Below are 17,227 nucleotides of genomic sequence, written 5' to 3'. Positions count from 1 at the left end.
ATCAACTTGCTTGACTGCATGAGGCATCATTAACTTTGAGACAGCTGGGAGGGTATAGTTGCTACAGCGAGCATCAATTTCTTTGATTTTTTTCTGCTTTAGTTTCCAAGCAGGGAAGTTTTGATCTTTATGATCAAGGATGCGATAAGAGGTGCAGAAATTTCTTGGAACTTTGATATGTCTGCATTCACTCAGGAAAGGTTCACTTATACCACTTGTAAATAGAGGGATACCTGTTGGCAAAGCTTTTTGAACTGGTATTCTAATACACACTTTGACATTCTTCATAAGAGGATGTTTACCAAAAGGATTTTTGGCTTCAATAAGTTCCCCCATACTAAGGGTGAGTTTCTGGAAATCCTCGAATTCAGTACATTCATTTGGAATGTTGCATAAGATGAACCACATGATTTCTTCATCAAAAAAGAGTTGATGGTTTGGAGGCTAGCCTTAACCAGGAACCACTTTTAACACCATTAGATAACCACAGACAAACCAGGGTTTCTTAGAATTGATTATGTTGAAATCTTCTTCAGATAAGTAACGGATAAGAACTTTGTTTCGCTGACCATTGAAGGTAGTAATAGTTGGGTGTTGAGCGAAAGGCCAGTTATTGTAGATATAAAACCTGATAGAAGAGGTTGGGATCAAAGTTTCGCAACAAGCATATCCCACCATAAACCATTTCCAATTGGTATCAGCTTCAGCTAGGACAACTTTTTTGTCTATGAAAACTGGTTTAGCAAGTGTGGATGGTAAAGTAAGTTTCTCAGTAATTTGAGCAGAAAGAGTTTGAATTTCTTGGTTCAAATTTTGGGTATTCTCTGATAGGTGTGAAGTATAAATGAATATGGATTGATGAAGATCAGATTTCCAAGTTATTAATAAAAAATACAGATGAAGAGAAAAGAATCTTTTGTTGGTACTGTTTTGATATAGATTACATACTAGGATACTGAGGGAAAGACGAGGGGTTTTTGTTTGTATATGAATTTGAACCTTAAAAAAAGGAATGCGAAAGTTGTTGACTATGAACTAAGAAAGTTTCAGGAGAAAATTGGTGTAAGGTAGCTATGGTTGTGTTGCAAGATTGCTTTGGGGAAAAGGGTAAGCATATGGGATGTCACTCTCATGTCCGAGCTTTATGGGCATATTTTGATTTGAGGTGGTCACGTGAGTGTTGTGGAGAGAAAACCACATATGGAAAGACCCAATAATACATTGTTGGAGATTCTGATAAAAGTTGGAATGAGGAAGCATGACGTAGGTTTGGGTTGTTGGATATTTATCATATTTGTCATTTCTCGGGCTGACGTATATGTGATGAAGTAAACTGCCAAATATAATAATGGTAAGAAAAATGAGGGAAAATTTTTGTTGGGGTGGATGGAATTGGGGTGGTATGAGAAAGTTCATAGTGTTTTCTGGTTTGGTGGAAGGGCTAGTAATGCATCTGCCAGACAAACCCCAGATCACAATGGTGCCTCCCAACTGATGTTGCCTTCTTCTAGTCTTCATAAAACATAAAATTTTAATTAGACCCCAAAAAGAAATTTCAAAGTTTGGTGACCCACTAAAGCCTCCCCTAATGACAGTTCCAAAGGGAGTAATGGTAAGGGTAAAGATTAGGTGTTGAAAATAGGTCTTGATAGGTTTATGATGGTCATTAGAGTGAAGGGAATACACATAGCTTTGAATGGGCGTAGTTAACAAAGTGACTTGACATTTAACTAAGTGCCATAAATGGAATTGAAGAGACACAAATGGGTTTTTAAAGGGGTGATTAACCAAAATGTTATTATTCTCTAAGTATTTTTTGCCTAACTGGTTACCAGAAGAGGAAAAGTTTAGGTTAAGAAGGCTAATAGAAGAAGATGGCTGATAATCCTGGACAGAATTCACCAAACTCCGATGAAAATCTTCCCGATGCACCACCAGAAACACCGGAATATTCACAAGCCAAAACTCTTCTTCCTTCTCTGAATTTGAGTGATTTATAGAAACTGAGGATAGATGTTCAGTCTGAAAAAGATCGTCATGTTCGAGAACGAATACTGCAGAGAGAAGCAGAAGAAGCTGCTCGAGGATCTCTATTCTTCATGGGTACCCAAGTATTTTGCATGGCGAGAATGGAAGGATGAAGAATGGGAAGAGAATCATGCCAAATCCCCAAAGTATGAAAGTGCAACAGAGAGTGATTCTGAGGCTTCAGAGGGGTTTGAGTATGATTTGGAGGAGGTGGATACCAATGACCTTGATTCTGATGCTGTAGAGGATAAACGCAAGATGAGAGTTTATCATGAAAGGAAATTGAAGAGCCGATTCGAGTACGAACTTGCCAATCCCAAGATCTTTGCACGCACCATGAATGAGGGTGAACCAAGCAGAATAAAGGTTAGTGTGAATCTTGACAGTTCAGATGATGAGGAAATGGAGGACAGAGAGGAAGGAGATGGTGATGGCAGTGATGGTGCATCTTCTTCCAGTGGAACTTCACCTGCTCCGTCTGACAGTGATGACAGTGAACGTTATGAGGAAGAGGGGTGGGATACTGATGAAGATGATTGATGGTAATCATTTCGGAGTTACCAGAAGAGACCAAGTTTTCAGGACATAAAGCTTGAATATTATTAACAAGTTTTTTACAAAACGGTATTTCTGGTAACTCTTCTTTATCCCATCCATTTTGAATCTGTTGTTGGTGATAGAAATCTTCTTCTCTTGTCGTTTTGAAGTTCGGTCGGATTTATCTCTGGTTGTTTTAAGTTTATGAAGTAAGTAAGTGTTGATATTAAGGGGGGTGTTGATTTTTGTGGGTGTATAGCTAGGAGGGTTGCAGGGGTTTCTATGAATGTTTTGTGAATTTGTAGTACATGGGTCTTGAATGTTGGTATCTGGATGTTATTTGGTACTTTGGTATGTTGAACTTTCAGTGATTAAAAAACTTGATTTAAAGTAATGTTTAATGAAATGATAGAAACTTTTAATGTTGAAATTGAGGCAGTGTATGCAATTTATGTCAGGCAATTCTGTAAGGTAGTTGCAGTTCTTAGTATTAGAAACAACTATGTTTAATCCTGACTGTTTATAAGAAATTGTGGTAAAGAATAATAGGAATTTGAATGTCAAGTAACTGTTAATGAGAATAACAAGGAGAATGAAAGATTTAATGGTGATGGATAGATTAAGGTTGAGAAACTAACTTTCAGAGAACATGAATGTAGGAAGAACTAGTATGCAAACGTCAGGGTGACGTTGCAGAGCAAAGGAGGGATCCGTGAAGTGAGGTAAGGAAAACCTAATTAAACTTATTATTGTACTCACACACCGAGTGATATATTTTCTTGCGTTCACACGCCATTTATAATCACTTGGTAAATATTCACTTTTTTTATAAGCAAAGATAAAACGAAACTTACAGAACATCAGTTGGTTCGTCCCTAAAGTCGCCACACAGGGCAGGTAGGAGCCAAACCGGTGGCACATACCAACCCATGTTCTGTAAGTTACATGAGCATCCCCGTTACAAGTGCGATTAGCAAATTTGAACGAAATATATTGGAAACTACAAATTAGGGATTTGATATCCCAAAACATGGTATGTGTTCTTAGATCTCCCAAAAAAATCTTTCTATCTATCTTCTTTATTACTTCTGCGGCATCAGCTTCGATTATAATTCGATCCATCTTCATCTCCTTCGCAACTCTTAAGGCATCTTTAATCCCACAGATCTCCGCTTCTTCTGCAGAACAAGAAATCAGGTTCTTCGACTCTGCGTAGATAAATTGATGAGAAGAATCTATTATTAAGAAACCCATTACCCCAATTTCTGAATTAAGATTTCAAGCACCATACGTATTAATACCAATTTCTAGGTGGACACATCCAAGGAGAGGGAGTTTATTGATTTTGTGATATTCCTACGATTCGGCTGATGATAGAGCTTTTAAAGGTATTCAACATCATAGACTTAGCTCTTGATATTATAACTAACGGTTCTTCCTGTTTATTATTGTGAACTATGCTATTTCGGTTTGTCCAATTGGACCATATTACACAGGAAATCAAAGGAAATTGATCCGCTCTTGAAGATTGGTCTTGATAAAGATACAACTGCCACCAAAATTTCGTCCACTGTATTAAGGTAAAATCTTGAAATTGAATGCTCTGAATGTTTATAAGTTTCCAAACCTTTGTTAATTTTTTACAGGTGACTAAAGCATGCATTGTTGATTCCGTCTTCAATTTCCATTTAGGGCAAATGTATTCAGATATATGAATTCTTTTATGAAGAATTTCATTCACTGGTAGTGCCCTTTTTAGAGCCTTCCATACAAAAAGTTGGATTCTTGCAGGCACTTTCAGTTTCCAAACTGCACTCCATAAATCAGATTCAGAATCATCCCCCCTCACACTAAAGGTGGTATATGCAGACTTTGTAGTAAAGACTCCATCTTTAGTTGGAGTCCAAATTCTTCTGTCTATAGAAGATTCAGATCTAAGAGGGATTTTTTGAATCATCTCTTTTGAAGATTGGTCAAAAACATCACTTAATTTTTTTGTATCCCATGTTCTTGTGTCATGATTAATAATATCACTTACTTTTAAGTTCTTATCAGGAATTGAGTTTGCTTTTGGTGTTGCAACTCCTTTCCTAGGTATCCAATTACACCATGGGTCTATAAAATTTCCTTCCCCCACTACCCATGAGATAAATGGTTTTATTTTGTTCATTGTGTTATGTAGACATTTCCATACCCAAGAAGCCTTATCAGGACAATAAGAGTTCAAGACATCACTGTTTGCATAATATTTTGCTTTCAGAACTTGCGCCAGAAGAGAAGATGGATTTTCTATTAATTTCCAAACACTTCTAGCCATCATGGCTAAGTTGTTTATCTCACTGATTCTAAATCCTAATCCACCTTCTTTCTTGGTTTTGCAGATATTCTCCCAAGCTATGAGATGCAATTTACTCTTCTTTGTGTCTAGATCCTCCCCCCACCAGTATCTATTAAGGTGAGAATCAATTTTATTGCATATGCTTTTTGGAATTAAAAAAGTAGCCATTTGGTAAAGTGACATTGCTTGTCCTACATGCTTTACCAGTGTGGACTTGCCAGCCTGAGCTAGAAATTGAGTTAGCCAATTATTCACCCTTTTCTCCGCTGTACTCAACATAGAGAGATGGGTTTGTGTTTTAGATTTTAGGATAGTAATTGGAGTTCCCAAATACTTCTCTCCTAGATTGAGAGTAGTGATGTTTAGGATTTTGGCTAACATTTTTCTATGCCTTGGATGGATTTTAGAGCTAAAGAATAACCCTGACTTATTGAAATTAATCTCTTGACCAATTGCATTGCAATACTTTTGCAGATAATTTTTGATAGCATGAAAATCAGGGATAGTTGCCATAGTGAAGAGTAGACTGTCATCTGCAAACAAAATGTGACTAATGGAAGGACCAGTCTTAGCACATTTTATACCATGTACCAGGTTAGAATCCTCCAAGTGTTTAATATATGAAGTAAAGGCTTCAGCACATACAATGTATAGATAAGGGGACATACGGTCCCCTTGTCTTAAACCTCTTTCAGGTTTGAATTTCCCAATATGACTTCCATTTAGGAGAATTGAATAGGAAACAATACTTATGCAGTTCATAATTAGTCTAATCCACTTTGGATTAAACCCCAATTTTTCCATAGCTTTAGCCAAAAATGACCATTCCAATCTATCATAAGCCTTGGACATGTCCAGCTTGATTGCAGCACTTCCAAGATTTGTTTTATTCTTTTTATAAAATCTATGAGCTCGTGTGCTAAAATAACATTATCAGATATTTGCCTCTTGGGGATGAAGGCACTTTGGTTAGGTGAAATCACTTTGTCCATCAAAGGTTTCATTCTATTAGCCAAAGTCTTAGAAATTACTTTGTAAACAAAGTTGCATAGACCAATAGGTCTAAATTGGTCAGCTCAGCAGAATCAGCCACAGGGTTTTTGGTATTAATGCTAAATTAGTGTGATTGAACTGAGTAAGGAGGTGTTCAGTCTCAAAGAACTGTTTAACCATTTGAGTAACATTATCCCCCACAATATCCCAGTAAGACTGGTAAAAAAGACCAGTAAAGCCATCTGGCCCTGGTGCTTTTTTTGCCCCCATTTGGAAAGCAATCACTCTTATCTCCTCATCGGATAATGGGGCTTCCAAGATATCATTGTCCAGAGAACACAATTTAGGTTTGATAGTATCTAATACCTCATCCTGGTCATCAGGATCAGAGGTGCTATATAATTGGTTGAAGTATGAGATGAACTCATCTCCAACGGATTCTCTTGTAGCAAGGCAGTTACCATTTCTGGACTTTAGCCAGGAAATATTATTTCTTTTCCTTCGAAATAATGTGCATTTGTGAAAATAATGCATGTTCTTAACCCCTTCATTTAACCATAACTCCCGAGATTTGTCTTTCCACAAAATTTCTTCCAAAGAATACAAGTAAGACAACTTATCAGTTAGATTTGCAATTTTTTTTGTATCCCCTGGATTGTTTATTTGGACTTTTTGAATTTCGGTTTTAGTATCATGTAGAGATACATTTAAATTGCCAAAAGAAGCTTTGTTCCATAATTTCAGCTTGATTTTTGCATGATTTAATTTTTGTTTGAGTTGAAATGCTTTTGAACCTGTTACTTGTAGTGACCAATCTTTTTCTATAACTGTTCTGCAGGAATTATCCTTGGTCCACATTGACATAAAATGATATGGTTTTTTCAGACTGTCCGCCTCGGGGCTTAACGAGACTAGAATGGGTGCATGATCTGGCTAATCCTAGGGAAGTGTTGCGTGTGGGTATGAGGGAAAGCATCTTCCCAAACCCCATTCACTAAGGCTCTATCAAGTCCCACCCTTCCATGAGCTTTTCCAGAATTTTTGTATCAAGTTCAGTGACAGGTCTTTTTCCCCACTTATCTTGGGATAATAGGATGCAATTTAAATCCCCTACTACAATAGTAGGAACAGAAGGATCATAAGGTTGAGACATAAAAATCTCTCAGAAATGGTTTCTTAAATTTCTATTTGGTTCACCGTAAGCAAAGAACATATTACATACCTTATCTGCTTTGATAGATTTAGTTGAGCATACAAACCCTTGTTGGCCGGAATTGTTTACAACAATGTCGAATCCATCCTTCCAAGCAAGTGCTACATCTCCTTTCTTTCCTATAAATTCACTCCTAATAACTGAACAAGGAAAAAGAAAAGTAATTCTATAAAAGGAGTCATTACTGAGCCAACATTTCTTACTTCATTGCAATTTGCATCATAATCTACCTTTCACCACAACAGCTGCACAGCAATGACATTTTTGAGCCCAAACAAAAAATATTGGATTCCTTTTTACTCAATTCTCAAGAAATTTACATCAACACTGCTTTTGGGTGTGTACTTGCATGTTATAGACTCATAATCTGTAGCAAGTTAACAGGACAGGACCCAGCATTATTTGGTAATTTTCCTAGTCTTTGATCATTTTCTATAGTTTTTTGAAAACATTTATAGGGCACTCTCTCACGCTCGAATTGCAAAAAAGCCTTTTACATCAATGTCTAGTAGTCACCAACTCACCATACTTACTTTAATTCACTCCGCAACAAAAGACGTGAACAATATCAATTCCATGTGTTGCAGTAGTCACCATCCTTACTTTAAATTGAACTCTGAAACCAGCTAAGCCTTTAGAGACCAATAGTGTGTTCACATTCTACATTACTCACTGAACAACCTTGCTTGCTACTTTAAATTAACGCATTTTGTATCTGATTTCCATCTTCTTTAAAAAAAATCTAATTTCTATAGCTTTTATACCATCATCCAAATTCATCAAGTGTGCTCTGGATTGATTATATCTTCTAAATCTTCTTCAGATTTCTTTTTTCAAGTCAAGAAAATGGTAGATGTTGTGGTTTCATTAGCAGTGGAGAGATTGAGTAATGCACTTACTGTGGAAACAAATATGTTACTTGGTGTTGGTACTCAAGTTGAAGGGTTATCTGAAGAACTAAGAAGGATGCAATGTTTCTTAAAAGATGCAGATGCAAAGGTACAACAAGGAAGCCATGGTGTTCGCAATTGGGTAGCAGAAATTAGGAACCTTGCTTACGATGCCGAAGATGTTATCGAAACCTTCATTTATAAAGTTGATGCGATTAATAAAGCTAGAAGAAAAAGAAACTTTTTTTGTCAGGAAGTGTTTGACGGTAAGGAGACCAAGACATCTGCACAGGGTTGGCAAGGATATCCTAGCAATTCAGGCTAGACTGAAAGCTATCTCTGATAGTAGAGTTACATATGGTATTAAGGACTTGGGCGACAGTGAAGCTTCAAATTCTGAAACAACTCAAAATATGATGCAATTATCCTTGAGAAATCGCTATCCTCATGTTGTAGATGATGATGTTATCGGCTTCGACGAACATATGCAGACACTACTGACCGAGTTGATCAAAGATGAAGAGCGACGTTGCGTCGTGTCTGTTGTCGGCGTCGGAGATTTGGGGAAAACCACTTTAGCTAAGAAGAGCTACCGGCATGACACTGTTAAGAGTCATTTTTACTGTTGCGGTTGGAGTTCTATATCTCAACAACTTAACGTGAAAGTTGTTTTGGAAGAAATTCTCAAGTGGATATCTTTGACATCCAGTGGAATGAATGAGCAAGATCTTATGAAAGAGCTTTACAACTACCTCCAAGAGATGACGTATGGAATGTCCGTCACTGGAATAAGTTGCTTAAGGCCTTTCCGACGGGGAACAGAGGAAGCAAAGTATTATTAACAACTCGGAACAAAGGAGTTGCTTTACACGCAGATCCAGATAGCCTTCACCTGGAACCTCGATTTCTGAATGATGATGAGAGCTGGGAGCTGCTTCGCAGGAAAGCATTTCCCACGGATATGGTGAAAGCTGGTTGTTACCCAACTATTCTTGGAATTTGGGAAAGGAGATGGTTCACAAATGTGGTGGTCTTCCGTTGGGATATGTGTATAAGATATAATTTTATAGATACTTAAATTAGGATAGTTGAACTTCATGATAATCACACAATAATATACGAATATAGTTTATGGAAAATACCTTTAGCGCTAATCCATTGTATGTTACCGACCATCTTTGGAGCGGCGATAATACCTTGTGGATGTCATGGTTTTTCTCTCTTGACCTTAGCCGTAATGAATTGTTAATTCCTTGGATTGGATACAAATGGTGATGGTCACTGTTTCCCCTTCATAGGTAGAGAGAGGACCAAGTTTCTAGGGTTTTAATATTAGCCTTAGATCTCGACCGTCCATCAAGGAAGAGTTAATAGGAATTAATCCCCTGGAATGGTAACCGAAATATTTAACAATATTCTTAATTAACCAAAGTTATTACATGGGCCCACATGATATTTCTATATGTATAGAAATATTCTTACATTCTCCCACTGGTCCATGTGATAACTTATTTAACGGTTAATTATAGAAAAATATAAGCGCGCATAATTGATAAACAAATTTAATGGTTAAACGCAATACCTTAACCAAGCAAATTACGTATGCGAGTCATGGCGGTGGCATATTGTCTTGTTATCAACATGTTCCCTTCCATGTACCACAAAACAGGCAACTTACCTAATCAGGCCTTAAATGGGGATATCATAATGGTCCAGTTATGTCTTCAAAAGAAAGACAATTTCTGTTAACATTCATCCATTCACATAGGTGTATACCAAATATGGATACAGAAATAAATCCAGAAGTACATTATTAAGCTCAATCAGTTTTCAAAAAATAAGCACATAAATTAGCTGAATTCAATAATCAATTACTCACACAGACCTAAGATTTTAATCTTTTCTTAAGAGGTCTTAAAAGGTAATTGTTCATTAAGTGCATCTCCGAATGCAATTGTGCTTAAGCGATAAATGAAAAACTATTGTTTCTGAATTTCCTAATTCACGCATATATACTCAAGGTTCATGTGTTTTGTTCCTTTTGTATCATATCGTGCTTTAATGCTGCGAAACTAAGACAGTAAATTTCAGCAATGTAGAGACAAACCTTAAGTCTCTAAGTATCGCAGTCATAAATATTCAAACTCAATTGTGGGACTAGTATTAATGGATTCTTCCTTTAAATAATCCATACATCCACAAAAATTGAAGTCTGAAAACCCAATCAACTCTTTTTGGGTTTGCTAACTAATTATAAGACATAAGTTAAAATAGTATCTCAAAAATTTTGATAGCTTTCCAGTGATTGGTTCTTCAATTCTTTAGGCAATTAGTTAACATATCAGCAACTTGTTATAAGTTTCATATCAGAATTAAGATGTAATGAAGATTAAATTTATATCTTCTATCCAACATGAAATAAAATCTATTAAATATGTTATTATCTCAAAATTCCTTGAATATTCGATATATGCCTTATATGAGAGCTTTAGTAATCCATATGATATTACCATCACATGGTAAGCTTCATTGATATCATTTATTTCAAAAAATATAGAGATATGCATAAATTCAAGATCACTACTCGTAGGTAGTATGTCTTAACATACAAGACTAAGAGTATGAATTTCTCCCACTGATCTTGAGGTATATGCATAAATCTGTAATAATTTCATCCAAAACTTGAGACATTTATAGTTTTGTTGAATTTCATATACCATTATGGGAGGCTTCTTAAATTTCATACTTTGATTTCTAAAATTTGTAGACTAAAATTTATCATTAATAAAGGCTATTTTCGCATTTAATTAATGCAACTCTTAGGTCATACTGAGCTACTAATAATACTATGACAATTCTGAATAAGTCTTTCTTTGACACGAGAGAAAAACTTATTTATAATCAATGCGTCGTTTCAGAGTAAAATCTTTGGCACTAAGTCTTGCTTTATACCGTTTAAAATTGCTAGTCGTATTAGGTTAGAAAGACCCACTTTCATACAACTGATTTGTATCTTTCGAGCAATTAAACAATATCCGAGACTTGACTTTCAACCAATGATTTTTTTTTTCACATATCATCAATCCATTAATCAAAATTATTGCACATAATATTTGTGAACCTAAAACTGATTCTTTGTCGTTCCATATCAAAATGTAATAAATTCTCGTAAGAAAATCACTGAAACAACATGAATAACTTTCTTTCAATCTCTGTTGAGACCTTCTTAATGTTGGTTCATGTTGTTATCAAAAAAAATTCTTTATTGGAAGTAGCTATAATAAGGAGTATTGGATCAGTAATTTGTGGTCTTTCATTATCTAACATTCTGATAATGAGAAGATTCACAATATCTGTAGAAATATTAAATGAAGGGATCATTACCATGATTTATTGAACAGATATATCCACGTACTCCCACTGATTATGCTATCATTAACGAATTTATATTTTCGGTTTCAATAAGTCTCATACTACGGTTAGAACGTTAAAGAATACAATTTGGATTATCTAGGAAAACCAATGAACCAATAATAGTTTTCAAATCCAATTTTCATTCTTTGGAATGTAAGCCCTCACCTCCAACTGAACAACCATAACTTAAATGTGATTTAAACTAGGTTTCCATCCTTTCTAGTCCAAAGTGTGTCTTTGAAACTACTTTACTGGAAATCTATTTAAATTACACAGTTGCAGAAAGAACAAACATCCACAAATGTATAGCCATTATGCATGGCTCATCATGCTTCTAACCATTTTCATAAAAGTATGATTTAGCCTTTTGATATACATATGCCAAGGATAAGTTGGCCTTGTGTATTGAGCAACAATTACAAACCTTTGAAGATATTATGCAAAAGATTTAGGATATTATCCTGTTTTGTCATACCTTTCACAATATTCACCACCTTTCTCAGACTTTATGATTTTCACTTTATCTATAATGCATCTCAATTTCAATAATGAATGTTCGATAAAACATCCATGGATTAAGATTCATAATGCTATCGATAGATTTACACAGTAACGCGAAAAATCATCAAGTGATAAAAAATTTTATCTTCCAAAAAATGGATCATTAAAAGTCTACAAAATAATCATATATAATATATAATTAATAAAAACAAAAGCTGAAATTTATAATAGAGATAAATGACAATTAAGCTTACAATAATTACATACCTTCAATAAGATTCTCCTGTGGGTAAAACCTTATCAAGGAACAATGTAAGACATGAAAAACATTAGTACATATTTTACCTTCTCATACACACAACATTATGTTTGTTTAATATCATAACTAGAATCACCTGTGGGCAACTCACGTCCTAAAACGTATTAACAAACTCCAATAATTCTAAATATGTTCAACCTAATATAATGTGAGTTGTAGTCACCTGTAGGTGGCTATTATTTCACATGTATATGAAACATTTAGATAACCTTAATGCTTGTTTAAATTTGTGAACCAAAACTACTTGTGAGCAGCATTGTTCTAATAGTTAAATCAAACTAAGAGGACACAAAATATACAACAATTACAAGATAAGAATTCAGCATCACTGTGGCGATAACTAAACAATCCAACAAATATGTAGAATTTCAAATATCACACTAGCTTTTCTTGTGACATTGCATGGTCCTAATCAATGATATGGACATTCTTGATCTGATCATAAAATTAGTCGATTATAAACAATTATGAGTAACCCTAAAACATCAATCATAAACCTTTACTCAAAGGCATGTCATCATACATAAATTGTAAAAATAATAACACCCTTTAATTGAAATGTCCAAACATAATGAATTTTTCATAAAACAAAATCGAGCATTAATCAAGTCTATAAGTATAATTAAATAATGAAATTTCGTTAAAAAAAAATTCTTTGATGCATCGCTCATTTAAATATGATACAAACTTAAAGATCATGATAAATAACGGATATATGATGAATTAATATGAAAGGTGTTAAATAATCAATGAATATCATTTCATAAATATGGAAAAATTTATCAAAAATAAAACCTCAATTTCATAGAGGATGCAATAAGTTTTGGACAACATAATAATTAATACTTTTTTTTTAAAAAATATGAAAAAATTCGTAATAGGTTACTCAACTCGATAATGAGTTAATTTATGTAAATTTTCTTTTGTGCACTTTTAAGAAATAACGTAAAATCATGTGCCCATTTTAATTACCATAATGTATGATCAGATATTGTACACTTCAATGTTATCTTAAACATGTGAACTCAAATTACCTGTGGGTAATTGTTGTTCTAATAAATTTAAGCAAAACAGTATTATAAGCACTTGACATAATAACGATTATGACTGGAAAAATTATTTGACACCACTTTGGTGATTTCCAAACAACTCAAAAATAATGCCATAATAACTACTAGACCTTGCCTTTACGGCTTGGCGTATTCGTGCTTACAATAAAATTATTATTATTGCTAAGATAAAATACTCTAGTATCACTGTGGTGATAACTAAAGAATTATGGCCTATGAATCTTAAGCACAATAATTGTATATGTACAACTGAAATTGTCATCAACAGTGGGAGAAAAGTGAAACATAATGACAGTAGACACCTTCAAGATTCAAATCAGTTCATATCCATATGATCAACAATCATATCAATCGGTGTTTTCTTAAATATGTGAACTTCAATTTCCTGTGGGTAAATTTTGTTCTGATATATTTAAGAAAAATAAGATTACAAGCATTTGACAAAAATTGTGATCATGACCAAGAGTGATTTGACGTCATTGTGATGATAGCCAATCAACTAAAATAATGTCATTATCACATGATGTCGATAACTGCAAAACCTACACTTTACAGTTTTCGAATTCATGCTTATAATAACATTATCATTATACTGAGATATAACACTCTAGTATCACTGTCGTGATAACTAAAGAGTCAAACTATACCATAAACACACAAACCATATTATAATGCACACACAAATTTAATGGTGTCAAAAAATGGTTTTGATCATAAAATTTATAATGAAACTCGATAAAAAATCGTGTTAGTGTTTCGATAAAGCGGAAGCGTAAGTTAATTTACAATAAAAATTGGTTTCGTTAGTTTTAAAATTAATACTGTCTCGTTATCTTAATATTAACTAACACGTATACATGCCCACAAGAAAATATTAATGTTTCCAATTTTTAATGTCTTAATAACCGTTCACGTGATGAAAATATTATGTTTATCTTCATTTGCTTTTGAGCACTTATTGATTCATGCCATAAAGATATAATGCCTAATATATATTTTCTCATTTTTATCGTATCTCCAATTTACCTCTCTTTCACATACAAGACAAGTAGAATATATGGACTTTAGTGGAACAATTATGCATGCTTATGACTACATGATGTCGACATTCTTCCATTTCGTTTATCATCATTATTACGTTCATTATTACCTCATATGCTCATTATATGCCATTATTTAAAAAATAATATTTTTTAAAAAGATTTTCTTTTATTTACATGCTAAAAATAAAACCATTAGGCCAAAAATAAACTCAATAAGCAAGATATATTAACTTATTTACATGAAATAAAGGGTATGACATTAGTATTAAATTAAAATATATTTTCCTAAAAAATTAAGTAGGTTATTAATGTTGAAATATATTTTCATCCAAAATTAAGAAGGTAATATAAAAGTATACAAGAAAATCATAAGTGATAATGGCCACAGGATCTTAAATTTTACAGTATACCATAATTTTCAACCGATTTGATTTTGATGAGATAATAAAAAATCAAACATGAACATGAAGTGTGAGCATGATATGGGTCAAGATAATTAGATGTGAAAAGTAATGCAATTCCGTAAGAACGATTATGTTCACAGAAGGAGAAAACCATATATATCAAACCCAATTTTATTTTATTATTGCATATGACTAACGGACGATCATGAGTTCTAAACACAAGCTCTAGATGCCAACTATAAGATTTAATTTTATAGATACTTAAATTAGGATCGTTGAACTTCATGATAATCACAGAATAATATACGAATAGAGTTTATGGAAAATACCTTTAGCGCTAATCCATTGTATGTTACCGACCATCTTTGGAGCGGCGATAATACCTTGTGGATGTCATGATTTCTCTCTCTTGACCTTAGCCGTAATGAGTTGTTAATTCCTTGGATTGGATACAAATGGTGATGGTCACTGTTTCCCCTTCATAGGTAGAGAGAGGACCAAGTTGCTAGGGTTTTAGTATTAGCCTTAGATCTCGACCGTCCATCAAGGAAGAGTTAATAGGAATTAATCCCTTGGAATGGTAACCGAAATATTTAACAATATTCTTAATTAACCAAAGTTATTACATGGGCCCACGGGATATTTCTATATGTATATAAATATTCTTACAACGTGTGCTTGGAGGACTGTTAAGAACGAAGAGGTTAGACATCAAGCAATGGGAACTTGTTCATAGAAACGTTATTTCGTACCTTAATAGAGGTGAAGAAGGAGGGTGAATGGGATATTAGAATTAAGCTACCATGATTTGCCATCTCATCTGAAGCCATGTTTTCTCTATCTAGGTCGTTTCCCGGAAGATCGTCCAATTCCAAGAAAGAAACTGATCCAACTATGGATTGCTGAGGGTTTCGTATCACATACACAAGAAAATTCGCGAGAAACATTGGAGGACATAGGGAAGCACCAATATTTAGCAGAGTTAATTCAAAGGTGTATGGTTCAAGCTGGCAAAGAACCCCTTCATCCAGAAGCTAAAGATAAACATCAAATATGTAGGGTACATGATCTTATGCTAGACCTTTGTCTGTCAAAGGGAAAGGAGATTTACTTCCTTGATGTTTATGATCAGCGACGTCAAAGAGGTAATGTAATAACATATGGAAGATTAAGGAATGGAAGATTGCGGAGGTGTGCTGCCGATATTATTTACATCGACAATACATACAGGTACAAACTTCTCGTCAAAATGTCTTGGGGTCTTCGTCGAGCACCATTTAATTACCAGAATTTTAAACTGCTCAGAGTCTTAGATCTTGAAAACTATTTAGAATTGTACGATGAAAATACGACTGAAGAAGTTTCCAAATTAATTCACATGAGGTATCTAGGGATACGTCTTGTTCCCGTGATCTCATCATCCATATGCAATTTGCAAAACTTACAAGTCCTAAAGTTAGGCTCTTTTAATAGTCATGGATGGCTACCTGAAACTGTTACAATGATGGTACAGTTAAGGCACCTAACTATTTCAAGGAATGTTTCAGTCGCTGAGAACTTTAGAGTTGAGACATTGGTAAACCTCCAGACTTTTAGTGACATACCAGCTGGCGAATGGATAAGAAAAGGTTGTTTTGATAATCTCGTCGATCTCAGAAAATTGGGTGTGAAGAGTACTTCGTTATTGCAAACTAATATTATCCTCGAAGAGATTGTTAGAAAGCGAAGTTCATCATCATCATCCTCATCCTCTTATGACCAGTATCAAAACCCCATTAGATCTTTGTGTATCTCTACTTCAGAAGGATTTCCAAACTCAATATTTGAGTCACTTTCTTGCTGTCATAACCTTCACTCACTGATATTGGCTGGTAAACTAGAGATTGTCAACCTCCAAAGCTGCCCACCAAACCTCACCAAGTTAACCTTGAAGTACGATATCTCTTTTACAGAAGATCCCATGGCAACTCTTGAGCATCTTTCAAGATTAAGGGATTTAGATTTGAGAAACTGCAAATACGAAGGGGAGGAAATGGTATGTTCTTCACAGGGATTTCCTCAACTCCAATATTTATCCATGTATTTGCTTCCAAATATAAAAGACTGGAGAATCGATCAAGGTGGAATGCCCCATCTTAAGGAGATACATTTGGATTATGTCCCTGACTTAAGAAGGCTTCCGGAAGGATTGAGGTTCATCACTACCCTAGAAAAGTTGAAACTTAAGGACACGCCATTGATCAAAGAAAGGGTTGTAGAGGGAGGAGAGGACTGGTACAAAATTCGACATATACCCATCGTCGACACAAGTTACATAGTATTATCGTTTAAAAGGCATGATGTTGATGGAGAGTATGAATTTGAAGCAGACAACGAGGATGCAATCTCTACGGAGGAGCTGGAACATTGAAGAATCTTGAGGAGATTCCTCATATGAGACCAACGACGCGTAAACAACAGGTAGCTTTTGAATGTCG

General features: G+C 34.6%; 1 protein-coding gene and 1 pseudogene across 1 annotated transcript; one reads left to right on the top strand and one right to left on the bottom strand.

Moving 5' to 3' along the window:
- The first annotated feature begins 3,366 nt into the window (after positions 1-3,366).
- On the top strand, positions 3,367-17,160 carry LOC113305092 (annotated as a pseudogene).
- On the bottom strand, positions 3,416-7,371 carry LOC113305093. The gene is made up of 6 exons (XM_026554200.1): positions 7,340-7,371; positions 7,119-7,242; positions 6,066-6,268; positions 4,210-5,807; positions 3,652-3,800; positions 3,416-3,499 (listed from the first exon to the last, which is right to left on the bottom strand). The coding sequence occupies exons 1-6, from the start codon at positions 7,369-7,371 to the stop codon at positions 3,416-3,418; spliced, it is 2,190 nt and encodes a 729-aa protein (XP_026409985.1).
- Positions 17,161-17,227: the final 67 nt, after the last annotated feature.

The sequence above is a fragment of the Papaver somniferum genome, chromosome 8 (assembly GCF_003573695.1).
Source record: "Papaver somniferum cultivar HN1 chromosome 8, ASM357369v1, whole genome shotgun sequence".
Lineage (NCBI taxonomy): Eukaryota > Viridiplantae > Streptophyta > Magnoliopsida > Ranunculales > Papaveraceae > Papaver > Papaver somniferum.
This window is presented reverse-complemented; position numbering and strand designations above follow the sequence as displayed.